Raw genomic sequence first — 17,249 nt, forward strand, 5'->3', positions numbered from 1 at the left:
ATGCTTACTCTACGCCGTAGAGAAACATTCTGGATTCATAAACTACATACTTTAGTTCCAGAGGGTCTGAATGAGTGCGTAGACCTAGCAGCATTTGATCTGTAAAGTTATATCAAGTCCACCATAATACCCTAAGAATAACCCTATAGATCTAATAACAAAATATCGATACCTACGCGTATATAGATCTATTTACATACATTATGCCTTTTTATGGAGGATAGATGTGCCCACCACTGGGCATATTTTGCACTGATTACCATCTATCTATATTGGTAATACACTTTTATGATACATATTATGACACAAGTGACACATTGGGATTAATCACTGGGAGGGCACACACACTTATATATCACACTTAATTATATTTTAGGATATATCTAAACTCATAGATATACTACATATAATATTGATCTTACACGTTATGCACTAACAACCTAGTTTATCTCGTCCTACACACTAATGAAATTCTTATAAAGACTTAAATAGAATTACTAGACACCATTTCTCCCAATTTGACACCATCAAATACACACCTATCTAACACACACACTTGACACTAGTAAACACACAGTTACTTTAGTAAAATAGTAATGAACATACATATTAATTATATATAAAAATTTCTAACTAACAACTATATCTCAAAACTGCATCACTAGTCTTATTGTTTATGAAATTTGGCACATACAGATACACTCTTGTTTATACACATACATGACAACTTAGTAATTATACATAGTCACATCATATAAAGGAAGGGTATTAGTAAAATATACACCTTTGGAGCCGCAATACTATCAGCTCAATAATAACGATTAGTTATAATATGACTTATATATTGTTATAATAACATCACATAGTAGTATGTATCACTGGACATTAATTAATAAAATACACATATTGTGAGTCACAAGAGCACTAGTTTATAATAATTATTATTTCTTCTATGAACAACATATAACATTAATAACACTACACAGCAATATACATTACTTCGGTTAACATTTGTTCTAAATATGTTATTAACTCATTATATGCCTGTAATCAGATCTTACTGTGATATGTTATAGATGATGGGAAGGATATGCTGTAGGACTCGGAATACATTAATAGGATATTGCTCTTTTATTATTATATATTTTTTTTATTATTTTTTTTTGCCAGTAATTTGCCATTATAATATGGGGGCTATGGCAAATAGTAGAGCAAATAGATACGGCTCAATCGATAGTGAGTGTCTATTTCCCATAGACAAAACTAACAGACCAAATAAATAAAATAAAAAACCTCCTACAAGATAAAATTGACTTATCATTAGCAGCGCTATTACACGCATAACGTGTAATTGAATAAGATTCTGGTTCCCTTAGCAACAAAAACCTGAGACGCATTGGCAATACAGACATGCGCACTAGCGCAACCTACTACTAGCTGCGCTCTTTCACGTTTTACGCATAACGTGTAATTGATTAACGTTATTGTTCCCTTGGCAACAGTAACTACAGATGCATTGGCGCTGCACACATGCGCACTAGCGCAACACACACGCCATTTAGAACCTCAGATGGCGTTTGTAACCAAAGTAAGTGATCTTGAATATTATTTTAATGGATCAATAGCCCTATAAGGGTAGTCAACCATCTGCCATTTGAAATCACAGTGTTTGCACAGCAGCAGATCATAAAACTGTAACGTACCAACAAACCAAAGGACTTTTAATGTGTAATACAAGTGTTTGGACAAAGAATAGTTACCCTCACATTAAATGTAGATTGTGTCTATTGGCAGAGAGGGATCAGATTTTGGAAAAAAATGAAAAAAAATAAGATGAACCACTAAAGATGTTCAGATATAAAACAGACTCAGTGTAGACATTATATAGAAATAGAGATAGGAATCAGATATGACTGAGTAGCATGGGAAATATATGTATTACTACAATATTGTATTTATTTATGTGTTTAAACTAATTTTGTGATTAATATTTGTACTACAAAGTATGAGGTAGATTGTTTCATTTGACCCATAAAATGTAAATTCTGATGTACATTGTTTAAATATACAATACTGTGTCACATTTGTTGCTAAAACATATTAGTAGCTAGGATACTGATGATGTCATAAACCACACCCACAACAAGTGTTACCAATTATGTTAAGTGGTTTGCTTAGGAATATATAGCAAGTGTTTGTAAACTATTTTATTATGCCTGAGGAAACAGTCTGAGACTGAGAAACGCGTCGCAATCTATTATTTTATTAAAGTGATTTTAACTTTTACTAAAAACACTTGCTGCCTATGAATTGTTTTTTATCTGAGGATATAACTGACCTAAAGACCACCGAGAGGACTATTGCATGCTGTATGCCACGAGTTAAGTCTGTTGGGTGACTGAATTAATCCCAGCCTGTCTCTATAGCATCATTGGGGATGCTTCACCAAATGTGAGTTCAAAATCTTATACTACTATCTGGTGTGGAATCACTCTAGTCATACAATACTAGGCCATATAGGCTTTTTTGTGTTTTCTATTTTACATAGACCCTGAACAACTCGAGAGGCCGGTCTGCTGGGTGACTGTTATAGATCCCAGACTGTGTCATTTGCACCAAGTGAGGTGCTTCAATACATGTGAGTTCAACTATATAGTAAAATCTACATACATTTGGAAACTACAATATTGGGCCATGTGGCGCATCTGTCTCTGTTTGATATTTTAGATTGCTTAATTGGATCCTGGTCTGGACCACTACAGATTGCTGCCCTGGTATTCTACTATCAAGATTCTTATAAAGGACAATATAGTGATCATTATAACCCTATAACCACTATCTTTGAGTGAGATACAACTGTCCTATTAACATTGTGATTATCAATTGTATAGGTTAATATCTATTTACTCTATTCACAATATATATACAAGTTACTATTGAATCAGTGTATCATCACTTATACTGAAAGGTACATTCCTATTGGTAACATATGAGCTACCTCATATATCACATATTATCATTTTTTTATTAGATACTCTCAAGGGCGCCCCCTTTTCTTTTGTTGTATTCTTTTCATTCTCTTGCTTTTTTTTATTTGAAAAAGGTATCTAAGCTTTTTTGTTTCAGACCTCTGGATAGCACTTTTTTTATTGGTGGATGAATTTATCCACCAGCCAGCAAGAACAACCCAGGTTGTTCACCAAAAATGGGCCGGCATCTAAACTTACATTTTTGCATTTCAAATAAAGATACAAAGAGAATGAAGAAAATGTAATAGGAATAAATTAGAAAGTTGCTTAAAATGGCATGCTCTATCTGAATCACGAAAGAAAAAATTTGGGTTCAGTGTCCCTTTAAATCTAAAATTATCCTCTTTGGATTCTGAAGATTTTTCGAAAAAGTGTAAGTCTGAGATCTCACTTTCAGAAGCTACTTGGCTAATGCAGTCTTGTCAGAATCCTTAGTATCAGGCAAACGTTTAGATTTTCTTTCGCTTACCCAAAGGGAAAGCGGACAAAGCCGCAGATACTGCAGAAGTAATCTGAGCGGAAAAAGCCCCAGGTACATAAACACCCCCAGGTGGTTGAGAGGACACAGAATGAGAAACAATTAAAGGCTTGGGACGTTTAAGAAAGCTGAGGCATGTTATGCACAGCATTATCCCGAGAGACACTTGGCTCAAAAGGCAGTAATTTGTCTTTAAGTTTTAAACTTTTAGCTAAACATGGGGAACAAAATTGCATTGGCAGGACAATTTGAGCCTCCAAACATAGTAAGCATTTATCCAGACAGACTGATCTAATTCTGAATCCATAACTACAGAATTCAGCTTTAACCAAATTAGTGAAAAATAAAAGAATTTTCAAATTTAGTAGGGACTTATAAAAAAACATAACACAAAATAAAATTAATCTAAGAAGCGACCTCAGATTGCCTGAGGCTCCTACCGGACAAGATTGACACCCCACTAGCAAGAGTAAGCAAGACTCTCCTGCAGAGATCCTCTCCTCTTAGACAAATCCGCTGATGAAAATCGCAAAGCAGACACTGATCCTCTACACAGAACAGTCTCACTAAGCTCCAAAAAAGCGGAAGTGCGGTCGTCACGTAGCGGGGGAAAAAAAAACAAAAAAAAAAACTGCTTGACTTAAACCGTTACCCTAAATATGTCTATAAAAGCCCAGTAAACGGCTGATAAAGTAAAACAGTTATTAATAGCCTATGTGTATTAAAACCCAATCATATCTATCATAGTTGCCAAAGCCTATGTTGAAACAAATAAACGCTAATCCTTTAAGTCCCCTTAGCCATGTGAACTCTTGAGTCTCTTACTGTGTAAAAATCTTTAACAGTGTCAATCTGTCCATAAGATGTATCCTTAACTATTAAGGATAACTATGTCCCAATATGGATCCATATGAGGATTAACCTCTTAAATTCTGCTGTCCTTCAGTACCTAGAAGGCAAAGGCACTTACCTTAGATACAGCTGCAGGAGAGATAACCGCTACTTAGGTGTGACAGGTACTCCACTCACTGTCATGGACCTGTAGGAAAAAGAAACAGAGTAACCAACTCAGGCTTTCTATAAAGGTGTAGCAAAGTGTTAAAGTAAAGCAAAGACCACCTCGCTGCCTTCTGCTAAAAGCCACCACTACTCTTACTAAAGAGATTGACGTGGACACAGCATAACTCCAATCTTTGCTTGAAGGGAAAAAACAGAATTTATGTTTACCTGATAAATTACTTTCTCCAACGGTGTGTCCGGTCCACGGCGTCATCCTTACTTGTGGGATATTCTCTTCCCCAACAGGAAATGGCAAAGAGCCCAGCAAAGCTGGTCACATGATCCCTCCTAGGCTCCGCCTACCCCAGTCATTCGACCGACGTTAAGGAGGAATATTTGCATAGGAGAAACCATATGGTACCGTGGTGACTGTAGTTAAAGAAAATAAATTATCAGACCTGATTAAAAAAACCAGGGCGGGCCGTGGACCGGACACACCGTTGGAGAAAGTAATTTATCAGGTAAACATAAATTCTGTTTTCTCCAACATAGGTGTGTCCGGTCCACGGCGTCATCCTTACTTGTGGGAACCAATACCAAAGCTTTAGGACACGGATGAAGGGAGGGAACAAATCAGGTTACCTAAATGGAAGGCACCACGGTTTGCAAAACCTTTCTCCCAAAAATAGCCTCAGAAGAAGCAAAAGTATCAAATTTTTAAAATTTGGTAAAAGTGTGCAGTGAAGACCAAGTCGCTGCCCTACATATCTGATCAACAGAAGCCTCGTTCTTGAAGGCCCATGTGGAAGCCACAGCCCTAGTGGAATGAGCTGTGATTCTTTCGGGAGGCTGCCGTCCGGCAGTCTCGTAAGCCAATCTGATGATGCTTTTAATCCAAAAAGAGAGAGAGGTAGAAGTTGCTTTTTGACCTCTCCTTTTACCGGAATAAACAACAAACAAGGAAGATGTTTGTCTAAAATCCTTTGTAGCTTCTAAATAGAATTTTAGAGCGCGAACAACATCCAAATTGTGCAACAAACGTTCCTTCTTTGAAACTGGTTTCGGACACAGAGAAGGTACGATAATCTCCTGGTTAATGTTTTTGTTAGAAACAACTTTTGGAAGAAAACCAGGTTTAGTACGTAAAACCACCTTATCTGCATGGAACACCAGATAAGGAGGAGAACACTGCAGAGCAGATAATTCTGAAACTCTTCTAGCAGAAGAAATTGCAACTAAAAACAAAACTTTCCAAGATAATAACTTAATATCAACGGAATGTAAGGGTTCAAACGGAACCCCCTGAAGAACTGAAAGAACTAAATTGAGACTCCAAGGAGGAGTCAAAGGTTTGTAAACAGGCTTAATTCTAACCAGAGCCTGAACAAAGGCTTGAACATCTGGCACAGCTGCCAGCTTTTTGTGAAGTAACACAGACAAGGTAGAAATCTGTCCCTTCAGGGAACTTGCAGATAATCCTTTTTCCAATCCTTCTTGAAGGAAGGATAGAATCTTAGGAATCTTAACCTTGTCCCAAGGGAATCCTTTAGATTCACACCAACAGATATATTTTTTCCAAATTTTGTGGTAAATCTTTCTAGTTACAGGCTTTCTGGCCTGAACAAGAGTATCGACAACAGAATCTGAGAACCCTCGCTTCGATAAGATCAAGCGTTCAATCTCCAAGCAGTCAGCTGGAGTGAAACCAGGTTCGGATGTTCGAACGGACCCTGAACAAGAAGGTCTCGTCTCAAAGGTAGCTTCCAAGGTGGAGCCGATGACATATTCACCAGATCTGCATACCAAGTCCTGCGTGGCCACGCAGGAGCTATCAAGATCACCGACGCCTTCTCCTGATTGATCCTGGCTACCAGCCTGGGGATGAGAGGAAACGGCGGGAACACATAAGCTAGTTTGAAGGTCCAAGGTGCTACTAGTGCATCCACTAGAGCCGCCTTGGGATCCCTGGATCTGGACCCGTAGCAAGGAACTTTGAAGTTCTGACGAAAGACCATCAGATCCATGTCTGGAATGCCCCACAGCTGAGTGACTTGGGCAAAGATTTCCGGATGGAGTTCCCACTCCCCCGGATGCAATGTCTGACGACTCAGAAAATCCGCTTCCCAATTTTCCACTCCTGGGATGTGGATAGCGGACAGGTGGCAGGAGTGAGACTCCGCCCATAGAATGATTTTGGTCACTTCTTCCATCGCTAGGGAACTCCTTGTTCCCCCCTGATGGTTGATGTACGCAACAGTTGTCATGTTGTCTGATTGAAACCGTATGAACTTGGCCCTCGCTAGCTGAGGCCAAGCCTTGAGAGCATTGAATATCGCTCTCAGTTCCAGAATATTTATCGGTAGAAGAGATTCTTCCCGAGACCAAAGACCCTGAGCTTTCAGGGATCCCCAGACCGCGCCCCAGCCCATCAGACTGGCGTCGGTCGTGACAATGACCCACTCTGGTCTGCGGAATGTCATCCCTTGTGACAGGTTGTCCAGGGACAGCCACCAACGGAGTGAGTCTCCGGTCCTCTGATTTACTTGTATCTTCGGAGACAAGTCTGTATAATCCCCATTCCACTGACTGAGCATGCACAGTTGTAATGGTCTTAGATGAATGCGCGCAAAAGGAACTATGTCCATTGCCGCTACCATCAACCCGATCACTTCCATGCACTGAGCTATGGAAGGAAGAGGAACGGAATGAAGTATCCGACAAGAGTCTAGAAGCTTTGTTTTTCTGGCCTCTGTCAGAAATATCCTCATTTCTAAGGAGTCTATTATTGTTCCCAAGAAGGGAACCCTTGTTGACGGAGATAGAGAACTCTTTTCCACGTTCACTTTCCATCCGTGAGATCTGAGAAAGGCCAGGACTATGTCCGTGTGAGCCTTTGCTTGAGGAAGGGACGACGCTTGAATCAGAATGTCGTCCAAATAAGGTACTACAGCAATGCCCCTTGGTCTTAGCACAGCTAGAAGGGACCCTAGTACCTTTGTGAAAATCCTTGGAGCAGTGGCTAATCCGAAAGGAAGCGCCACGAACTGGTAATGCTTGTCCAGGAATGCGAACCTTAGGAACCGATGATGTTCCTTGTGGATAGGAATATGTAGATACGCATCCTTTAAATCCACCGTGGTCATGAATTGACCTTCCTGGATGGAAGGAAGAATAGTTCGAATGGTTTCCATCTTGAACGATGGAACCCTGAGAAACTTGTTTAAGATCTTGAGATCTAAGATTGGTCTGAACGTTCCCTCTTTTTTGGGAACTATGAACAGATTGGAGTAGAACCCCATCCCTTGTTCTCTTAATGGAACAGGATGAATCACTCCCATTTTTAACAGGTCTTCTACACAATGTAAGAATGCCTGTCTTTTTATGTGGTCTGAAGACAACTGAGACCTGTGGAACCTCCCCCTTGGGGGAAGCCCCTTGAATTCCAGAAGATAACCTTGGGAGACTATTTCTAGCGCCCAAGGATCCAGAACATCTCTTGCCCAAGCCTGAGCGAAGAGAGAGAGTCTGCCCCCCACCAGATCCGGTCCCGGATCGGGGGCCAACATTTCATGCTGTCTTGGTAGCAGTGGCAGGTTTCTTGGCCTGCTTTCCCTTGTTCCAGCCTTGCATTGGTCTCCAAGCTGGCTTGGCTTGAGAAGTATTACCCTCTTGCTTAGAGGACGTAGCACTTTGGGCTGGTCCGTTTCTACGAAAGGGACGAAAATTAGGTTTATTTTTTGCCTTGAAAGGCCGATCCTGAGGAAGGGCGTGGCCCTTACCCCCAGTGATATCAGAGATAATCTCTTTCAAGTCAGGGCCAAACAGCGTTTTCCCCTTGAAAGGAATGTTAAGTAGCTTGTTCTTGGAAGACGCATCAGCCGACCAAGATTTCAACCAAAGCGCTCTGCGCGCCACAATAGCAAACCCAGAATTCTTAGCCGCTAACCTAGCCAATTGCAAAGTGGCGTCTAGGGTAAAAGAATTAGCCAATTTGAGAGCATTGATTCTGTCCATAATCTCCTCATAAGGAGGAGAATCACTATCGACCGCCTTTATCAGCTCATCGAACCAGAAACATGCGGCTGTAGCGACAGGGACAACGCATGAAATTGGTTGTAGAAGGTAACCCTGCTGAACAAACATCTTTTTAAGCAAACCTTCTAATTTTTTATCCATAGGATCTTTGAAAGCACAACTATCCTCTATGGGTATAGTGGTGCGTTTGTTTAAAGTGGAAACCGCTCCCCCGACCTTGGGGACTGTCTGCCATAAGTCCTTTCTGGGGTCGACCATAGGAAACAATTTTTTAAATATGGGGGGAGGGACGAAAGGAATACCGGGCCTTTCCCATTCTTTATTAACAATGTCCGCCACCCGCTTGGGTATAGGAAAAGCTTCTGGGAGCCCCGGCACCTCTAGGAACTTGTCCATTTTACATAGTTTCTCTGGGATGACCAACTTGTCACAATCATCCAGAGTGGATAATACCTCCTTAAGCAGAATGCGGAGATGTTCCAACTTAAATTTAAATGTAATCACATCAGGTTCAGCATGTTGAGAAATGTTCCCTGAATCAGTAATTTCTCCCTCAGACAAAACCTCCCTGGCCCCATCAGACTGGGTTAGGGGCCCTTCAGAAACATTATTATCAGCGTCGTCATGCTCTTCAGTATCTAAAACAGAGCAGTCGCGCTTACGCTGATAAGTGTTCATTTTGGCTAAAATGTTTTTGACAGAATTATCCATTACAGCCGTTAATTGTTGCATAGTAAGGAGTATTGGCGCGCTAGATGTACTAGGGGCCTCCTGAGTGGGCAAGACTCGTGTAGACGAAGGAGGGAATGATGCAGTACCATGCTTACTCCCCTCACTTGAGGAATCATCTTGGGCATCATTGTTATTGTCACATAAATCACATTTATTTAAATGAATAGGAATTCTGGCTTCCCCACATTCAGAACACAGTCTATCTGGTAGTTCAGACATGTTAAACAGGCATAAACTTGATAACAAAGTACAAAAAACGTTTTAAAATAAAACCGTTACTGTCACTTTAAATTTTAAACTGAACACACTTTATTACTGCAATTGCGAAAAAACATGAAGGAATTGTTCAAAATTCACCAAATTTTCACCACAGTGTCTTAAAGCCTTAAAAGTATTGCACACCAAATTTGGAAGCTTTAACCCTTAAAATAACGGAACCGGAGCCGTTTTGAACTTTAACCCCTTTACAGTCCCTGGTATCTGCTTTGCTGAGACCCAACCAAGCCCAAAGGGGAATACGATACCAAATGACGCCTTCAGAAAGTCTTTTCTAAGTATCAGAGCTCCTCTCACATGCGACTGCATGCCATGCCTCTCAAAAACAAGTGCGCAACACCGGCGCGAAAATGAGGCTCTGCCTATGCTTTGTGAAAGCCCCTAAATATCAAAATACCCAAATAAAATGATTCCTCAAGGCTAAATATGTGTTAATAATGAATCGATTTAGCCCAGAAAAAGTCTACAGTCTTAATAAGCCCTTGTGAAGCCCTTATTTACGATCGTAATAAACATGGCTTACCGGATCCCATAGGGAAAATGACAGCTTCCAGCATTACATCGTCTTGTTAGAATGTGTCATACCTCAAGCAGCAAGAGACTGCTCACTGTTCCCCCAACTGAAGTTAATTGCTCTCAACAGTCCTGTGTGGAACAGCCATGGATTTTAGTGACGGTTGCTAAAATCATTTTCCTCATACAAACAGAAATCTTCATCTCTTTTCTGTTTCTGAGTAAATAGTACATACCAGCACTATTTCAAAATAACAAACTCTTGATTGAATAATAAAAACTACAGTTAAACACTAAAAAACTCTAAGCCATCTCCGTGGAGATGTTGCCTGTACAACGGCAAAGAGAATGACTGGGGTAGGCGGAGCCTAGGAGGGATCATGTGACCAGCTTTCCTGGGCTCTTTGCCATTTCCTGTTGGGGAAGAGAATATCCCACAAGTAAGGATGACGCCGTGGACCGGACACACCTATGTTGGAGAAATACCCATAAAAGGATCTTCAGACACCATCTTCTCACATCCTCCATTGACAGAGGCAAAGAGAATGACTGGGGATTACAGGTAAGGGAAGTTACACTTAAAAGCTTTGCTAGGGTGCTCTTTGCCTCCTAGTAATTGGAATGACATTGTGGACTCTCCATGCCATTGGAAATAAAAGTAATTTTACAGACAATCCAATATTAGTGGAAGTTAAAATTTAAATATATAAAAAAACAAAAATACTTACCAGTGTTCAGATCAACACCAATAAGCTGGCCCGATTCTGCATATTCAGTCTGAAGTTTTATCAGGGTTTCCTGTGGATCATAGCCTGAATTTTGTGCAAGGACCTTTACACCAAGGGAGAAAAAAAAAAAAAGTTAACATGTTTAAATGGATGCTAGTAGAACATTTACCCCCCCCCCCCTCCCGCATTTAAACACCTACATGTTAATGAAGGCCTGAAGATCGTGCTGTATGAAAACCAGTCATTTTATTTTTTAAGATGAAATACATTTTCAAGGCTAATTTGCACACTGGTCTAAAAATATATCACAGCAGAAAAAAAAACCCACCATGTCCTTTTGTATTCCCGATTTCCATAGAATATAAATATTTAGACTGATTTATTTCAATTGAAATACAAGCAATAAAACATGTCAAAATGAGTGTCCAACAACTCCGTAAAGACCCCTTCTCCAAAGTAGGATATGTATGAGAGTTTGGAGGCTGGCCAGTGGGGAGATTGTCCGTTAGACTTCACTAGACCAGTACTATGATCTCATGTTCATCTCTGGCCGCAGGGTTTGTATGAGCAAAACAGCCAACATGCAAAACGCAAGCTGACTGTTCCACTAGACACAGACTAGCACTGTGCACACATTCCTGCAGCCATAAACATTTTCATTTTTTAATTGCAGGGAAAAGTACCCATAAAAAGATAAAATATCTTCAGACACCAACTTTGCACATCCTCCATTGACAGAGGCAAAGAGAATGACTGGGGGTTATGGGTAAGGGAAGTTACACTTAAAAGCTTTTGTGCTTTTTGCCTCCTCCTGCTGGCCAGGAGTTGAATATCCCACTAGTAATTGGAATGACGTTGTGGACTCACCATGTCATAAGAAAAGGTTTTATTTGCCTCTGTGCATATGACAGTATTAGTGTCCCTTTTAGAGCAATGACAAACCTAAGAGTTGTGGCAATTACATACTATCTAGATTAGAAATTAAGTAATGGCTTCTATTATGTGTACAGTGTACTTAGGGGACAAGGAGCTCCTCTAAAACCATTATAACCCCAGAGTAGATATTTTAAGTAGCAATCCACTAACAATGACTGGCATGAGAACTCAATGGAAAAAGGTGGCTGTTCTCAAGGTAAATGAGAATACATTTATAAAGAAGTCTTCAATCCAGATCACACTGGGCACAAGCTCCACAAAAGCCTCTAAGGTTCTGACCAGATATGCAGGTGAGAAGAGCATTTAGGAATGAACATTCCAGTTTAAGACATTGTCAAGAACCCTTTTTCCTCATACCAGAGAACTCTGCTTGCTTTTGTTTTAATGCTTTATTAAAAAAACAGCATGTAACACTGCTGTTTGGACACAAGCACTGGAGAGATTGTGAAGAGGGTTTATCTCCTGACCAATAGCATAGCTGTAACTAACTGCTAAATTTACTTGTTTAGTATTTGCAGTTTCTTCTGAAATAGTGCCAACTAGCTCATGTTACGGAGTCATTTTTTGTAGTCAAAAAACTGCTAGATGAGCTTTGCCTTCTAAATATTCATGAACTGATAGAACTCACCTTGGGAATGATGAGAAGAGCATCAGCAAAAGCCTGCACACCAAACTGGGCTCGTCCCTTAACACTGGGTTTATGTTTGACAAGGGCATCAGCAATTGCAACTTCTAATGCACCTGCTCCTGGTACCACAGCACCTTTTTAGAGAGAACATTAATTTAAAAATCGACAGTTTTCTGATCATACACCCAAGCAGATATATTTGTAATATGCCTGTTGCAAAACAAATATAAAAACATTAGTCACAAAAAAAAAAAAAGCGCTAAATACTTTAATAAACTGTAAAAACTCACCATCTTCAATTGCATTTTTGACAGCACGCAGTCCATCTCTGATTGCATCTTTTATTTGTGTTAGTGTGTGTTTATTTGGTCCTTTGACAAGCAGAGTCACAGAGCGCGGGTTGTCACACTCTTCAATAAAAGTGAACTTTTCTTCACCCTTGGATATAAAAAAAACCCAGCATTTAAGAGTATGATTTTTTTTTTTTATTATTCACTATGATTGACAGCACATGAACCACAAGACTACTATAGGCCACTGTATTACAGTAAGCTGGATATAGGTTAAAAAAAAAAAAAAAAAAAACACTTACAGAAAACCAATCTTATTGCCCCCAGTTTAGTCATTTAGTTAAGCAAAACACACAAAAGTGCCAAATGTTACCCACAATGACTTACACCAGCTGAGTAGCCATATATACAGTATTTTGCAAATGTCTCCTTTAATTTTATTCTTACACATGCAATATTGGTCTTTGTGTACAAAGAGAAGATAAGCAGGTTTGAGGTTTAGACTTGTGCAGCACTGAATAATTAGCTTTAAACAAATCTTGAAAAAAAATTTTTACAAATATTTATGGACTGCACTACTCCGTATTAGTTTCATTTAAACTAAACGAATAATAAATATTTGACATTTGTTTTTTGTTTACCGTAGTTAAAAGAAATGCCAATTTTGCTTCGTTGCAAGTGGCCCCCATCCCATACTAATCAACCAATTATCACAGAGCCTGCGCTAAAGAACTCATCCAGCTGCACTAGTCCAATTAGCGTGGCCCCTGGACTCTGAAGGGTCGGATTAGCGTGGCTCCCACGCTATGGTGTAGGTATTTACCTTTAAAACCTAAGTTAAAGGATAGCTAATATATACGAATGCATTTCGTCTTCATTCTCTTGCTATCTTTATTTAAAAAGCAGGAATGTGATGCATAGGAGCTGGCCCATTTTTAGTTGAAACCCTGGGTTATGCTTGCTTATTGGTGAGTAAATAAATGTAAGCCTCCAATAAAGCAAGCGCTATCCATGGTGCTGAACATAAAATGGTCTGGCTGCTAAGATTTATATTCCTGCTTTTAAAATAAAGATAGAGCATGAATTTTTCTTCGTTCTGTTGCTATCTGAATCATGAAAGAAAGAATTCCCCAGCTTTGCACAACCAGCTTTGTTCTATTAATATACTTTATAAATTTTAAACCTCTAAATTTTTGCCTACTTCTAAGCCACTACAGACAGCCACTTATCACATGCTTTATTATTAGCTTTTCACAACAGGAGATTGCTAGTTCATGCGGGCCATATAAATAACATTGTGTTCATACCCGTGGGTTGTGGACGACACTGCACTAATTGGCTAAAATGCAAGTCAATAGCCATGTGATCAGGTGGCTGTCAAAAGAATCTTAAATACACAGTAATCAGAGGTTAAAAGGTTATTATAACCGTGTTGGTTATGCAAAACTGGGTAATGGGTAATAAAGGGATTATCTTTTAAAAAAACTTTTTAAAGTTGACTGTCCCATTAATTCTCTAATGGCAGGAAAAGTTTAATATTTACATTATAACAATGTCCTTGTTATCACACCACCATAAAATGTTTTTTTGTGCTGCTGCTGGCTTATAGCTAGGGCTTCAACTAATTTATTTTCATAATCGATTAATCGGATAAACACCTGAACTCAGTATTTACTAGGGGTGGCAACATACTTTTGGACAGTGTGTATATTTCAAACTATAAACACCTTCAAACAGCTCCTACAATTGTGTGTTTAGAATGTCACTTATTGCTGCCATCAAGATTAATAAAAAATTACAATTGTTGTTTCTTCTACCCATAAATGGAAGACAAGGGGCAGAAATAGGGTTGCCTGAGGGCAGAGATGTGGCAACATAGGGATATGATTAAGTGGCAGAGTTTTTTTTTTTGTTTTGTTTTTTTATCAGTCTGTCTCTCTAGATCGATCTTCCTATGAAGTATTGGTATGCATAAGATTTATGAAAAGTCTACCATGGGCTGCATACCCAGAGAGGTTCATAAGTATAAGAAAAATATGTATGAATATTTTAAATTAGTCATATTTATACAAAGTGAAAATCAGTTTTAATCTAAATGGGTTGGTTATCCCTCAGTATGCAGCTAAATCCTGACTTTTAGTGAAATTGATAGTTGTGGAATTTGACCCTGCAGATTTTGTCAGGTGCTTCGCCAATATGTAAAGACATTCCTAACTCCTTACGTGGCGCTAACAAAGGAAAAAAAGGAAATGTTTAACTTTAATATGAAACATGACGTACAGTACTGAGTCTTTGGAAAGCTAGCAGCACAATCTGGGTAGTATCAGAAGCCTAACTAGGCTCCTCCAGTGCAGAACAGTGCTTAATTCCAGAAACAGCAGCCAGGAACAGCTCCAAAAAACAAACACTGTGACCTCCATCATCACATAACACTTAGGCTGAGCACAACTGCCAAAACTATCAACATGCTTCCAGGAGTGAGTGAAAGGTCACTGCTACACGTCAGTCTGACTAGTTGCTGCTGCTTGACTGCTGATGGCGCCAAAAGATGAGCAAAGTCTTCCTGTGTGAGTGCCGGCGATTGAAAATGACCCGCAATGAGACCCAAATGGGTTAACACAGGCATGTGAGCAAGTCTGGTGTCACTGTCTCTGCTCTTGAGTGTGCACGCTGCCACTATGTCATGTGTACCAACTGATAATCTATAATGAAAATCGTTGTCAAATTCTTATCAATTAGTTGTTTCAGCCCTACTTATAGTAGTAGCACTAGCCACTATAACTTTACTCTGCTCTTCAGCCTCCAGCAGCCCTGAAGATGTTCCTCATAGTGGTGACTGTAGTTTAAATGAAAAAAATTACCTGCCTTAAAATGACAGGGCGGGCCGTGGACTGGATACACCACAAGAGAAATAAAATTTATCAGGTAAGCATAAATTGTGTTTTCTCTTGTAAGGTGTATCCAGTCCACGGATCATCCATTACTTGTGGGATACCAATACCAAAGCTAAAGCACACGGATAAAGGGAGGGACAAGGCAGGTACCACTGCCTGTAAAACCTCTCCCCCAAAAATAGCCCCCGAAGAAGCAAAAGTATCAAATTTGTAGAATTTTGAAAAAGTATGAAGCGAAGACCAAGTCGCCACCTTGCAAATCTGTTCAACAGAAGCCTCATTTTTAAAATGTTTATCGGGAGGAGAGACTCTTCCCGAGACCATAGACCCTGAGTTTTCAGGGAGTCCCAGACCGCACCCCAGCCTAAGAGACTGGCGTCGGTCGTGACGATGACCCACTCTGGTCTGCGGAAACTCATTCCCTGAGACAGGTGATCCTGAGTCAACCACCAGCGGAGTGAGTCTGTTTACCTGAATCTGGGGAGACAAGTCTGCATAATCCCCATGCCACTGTTTGAGCATGCACAGTTGTAATGGTCTTACATGAATTTGAGTAAAAGGAACCACGTCCATTGCTGCAACCATTAATCCTATTACCTCCATGCACTGAGCTATGGAAGGCTGAGGAATATATTGAAGAACTTGACAAGCGTTTAGAAGCTTTAATTTTCTGACCTCTGTCAGGAAAATCTTCATTTCTACAGAATCTATTATTGATCCCAGAAAAGGAACCCTTGTGGACGGGGACAGGGAACTCTATTCTACGTTCACCTTCCACCCGTGAGACCTGAGAAAGGCTAAAACAATGTCTGTATGAGCCCTTGTCTTGGAAAGGGACGACGCTTGGATTAGAATGTCGTCTAGGTAAGGTGCTACAGCAATGCCCCTCGGCCTTAGAACCGCTAGAAGGGACCCTAGCACCTTTGTGAAGATTCTGGGAGCAGTGGCTAAACCGAATGGAAGAGCCACGAACTGGTAATGTTTGTCCAGAAAGGCGAACCTCAGGAACTGATGATGATCTTTGTGGATAGGAATATGCAGGTACGCATCCTTTAAGTCCACGGTAGTCATATATTGACCCTCCTGGATTGTTGGTAAAATCGTCCGAATGGTTTCCATTTTGAATGATGGAACTGAGGAATTTGTTTAGAATTTTTAAATCCAGAATTGGCCTGAAAGTTCCCTCTTTTTTGGGAACTACACACAGATTTGAGTAAAAACCCAGACCTTGTTCCGCTGTTGGAACTGGGTGTATCACTCCCATCTTTAATAGGTCTCCTACGCAATGTAAGAATGCCTGTCTCTTTATCTGGTCTGAAGATAAGCGAGACATGTGGAACCTTCCCCTTGGAGGAAGTTCCTTGAACTCTAGAAGACCCCTGAGAGAGACTATTTCTAGTGCCCAGGGATCCGGAACGTCTCTTGCCCAAGCAAAGAGAGAAAGTCTGCCCCCTACTAGATCCGGTCCCGGATCGGGGCTACCCCTTCATGCTGTCTTGGTAGCAGTAGGCTTCTTGGCCTGTTTACCCTTGTTCCAGCCTTGCAATGGTTTCCATGCTGGTTTAGGCTGGGAAGCGTTACCCTCTTGTCTAGAGGCTGCAGAGTTAGTAGTCGGTCCGTTCCTGAAATTGCGAAAGGAACGAAAATTAGATTTGTTCTTAGCCTTGAAAGGCCTATCCTGAGGGAGGGCATGGCCCTTTCCCCCCAGTGA

At 40.2% G+C, this 17,249-nt stretch overlaps 1 protein-coding gene and 1 non-coding gene across 2 annotated transcripts in view; both read right to left on the reverse strand.

Moving 5' to 3' along the window:
• Positions 1-17,249, reverse strand: part of CCT6A (chaperonin containing TCP1 subunit 6A) — a 73,881-nt gene that overhangs the window by 11,879 nt on the left and 44,753 nt on the right. Inside the window, exons 10-12 of the mRNA XM_053707458.1 lie at positions 12,645-12,792; positions 12,355-12,488; positions 10,791-10,893 (exon numbers count right to left, since the gene is read on the reverse strand). Of these exons, the coding sequence (XP_053563433.1) occupies positions 10,791-10,893; positions 12,355-12,488; positions 12,645-12,792 (385 nt within the window). The remainder of the gene's footprint in view (positions 1-10,790; positions 10,894-12,354; positions 12,489-12,644; positions 12,793-17,249) is intronic.
• On the reverse strand, positions 11,252-11,432 carry LOC128654767 (small nucleolar RNA SNORA23). The gene has a single exon (XR_008401495.1). It is a non-coding gene; the product is annotated as a small nucleolar RNA SNORA23 (small nucleolar RNA).

The sequence above is a fragment of the Bombina bombina genome, chromosome 3 (assembly GCF_027579735.1).
Source record: "Bombina bombina isolate aBomBom1 chromosome 3, aBomBom1.pri, whole genome shotgun sequence".
NCBI classification, from domain to species: Eukaryota; Metazoa; Chordata; class Amphibia; order Anura; family Bombinatoridae; genus Bombina; species Bombina bombina.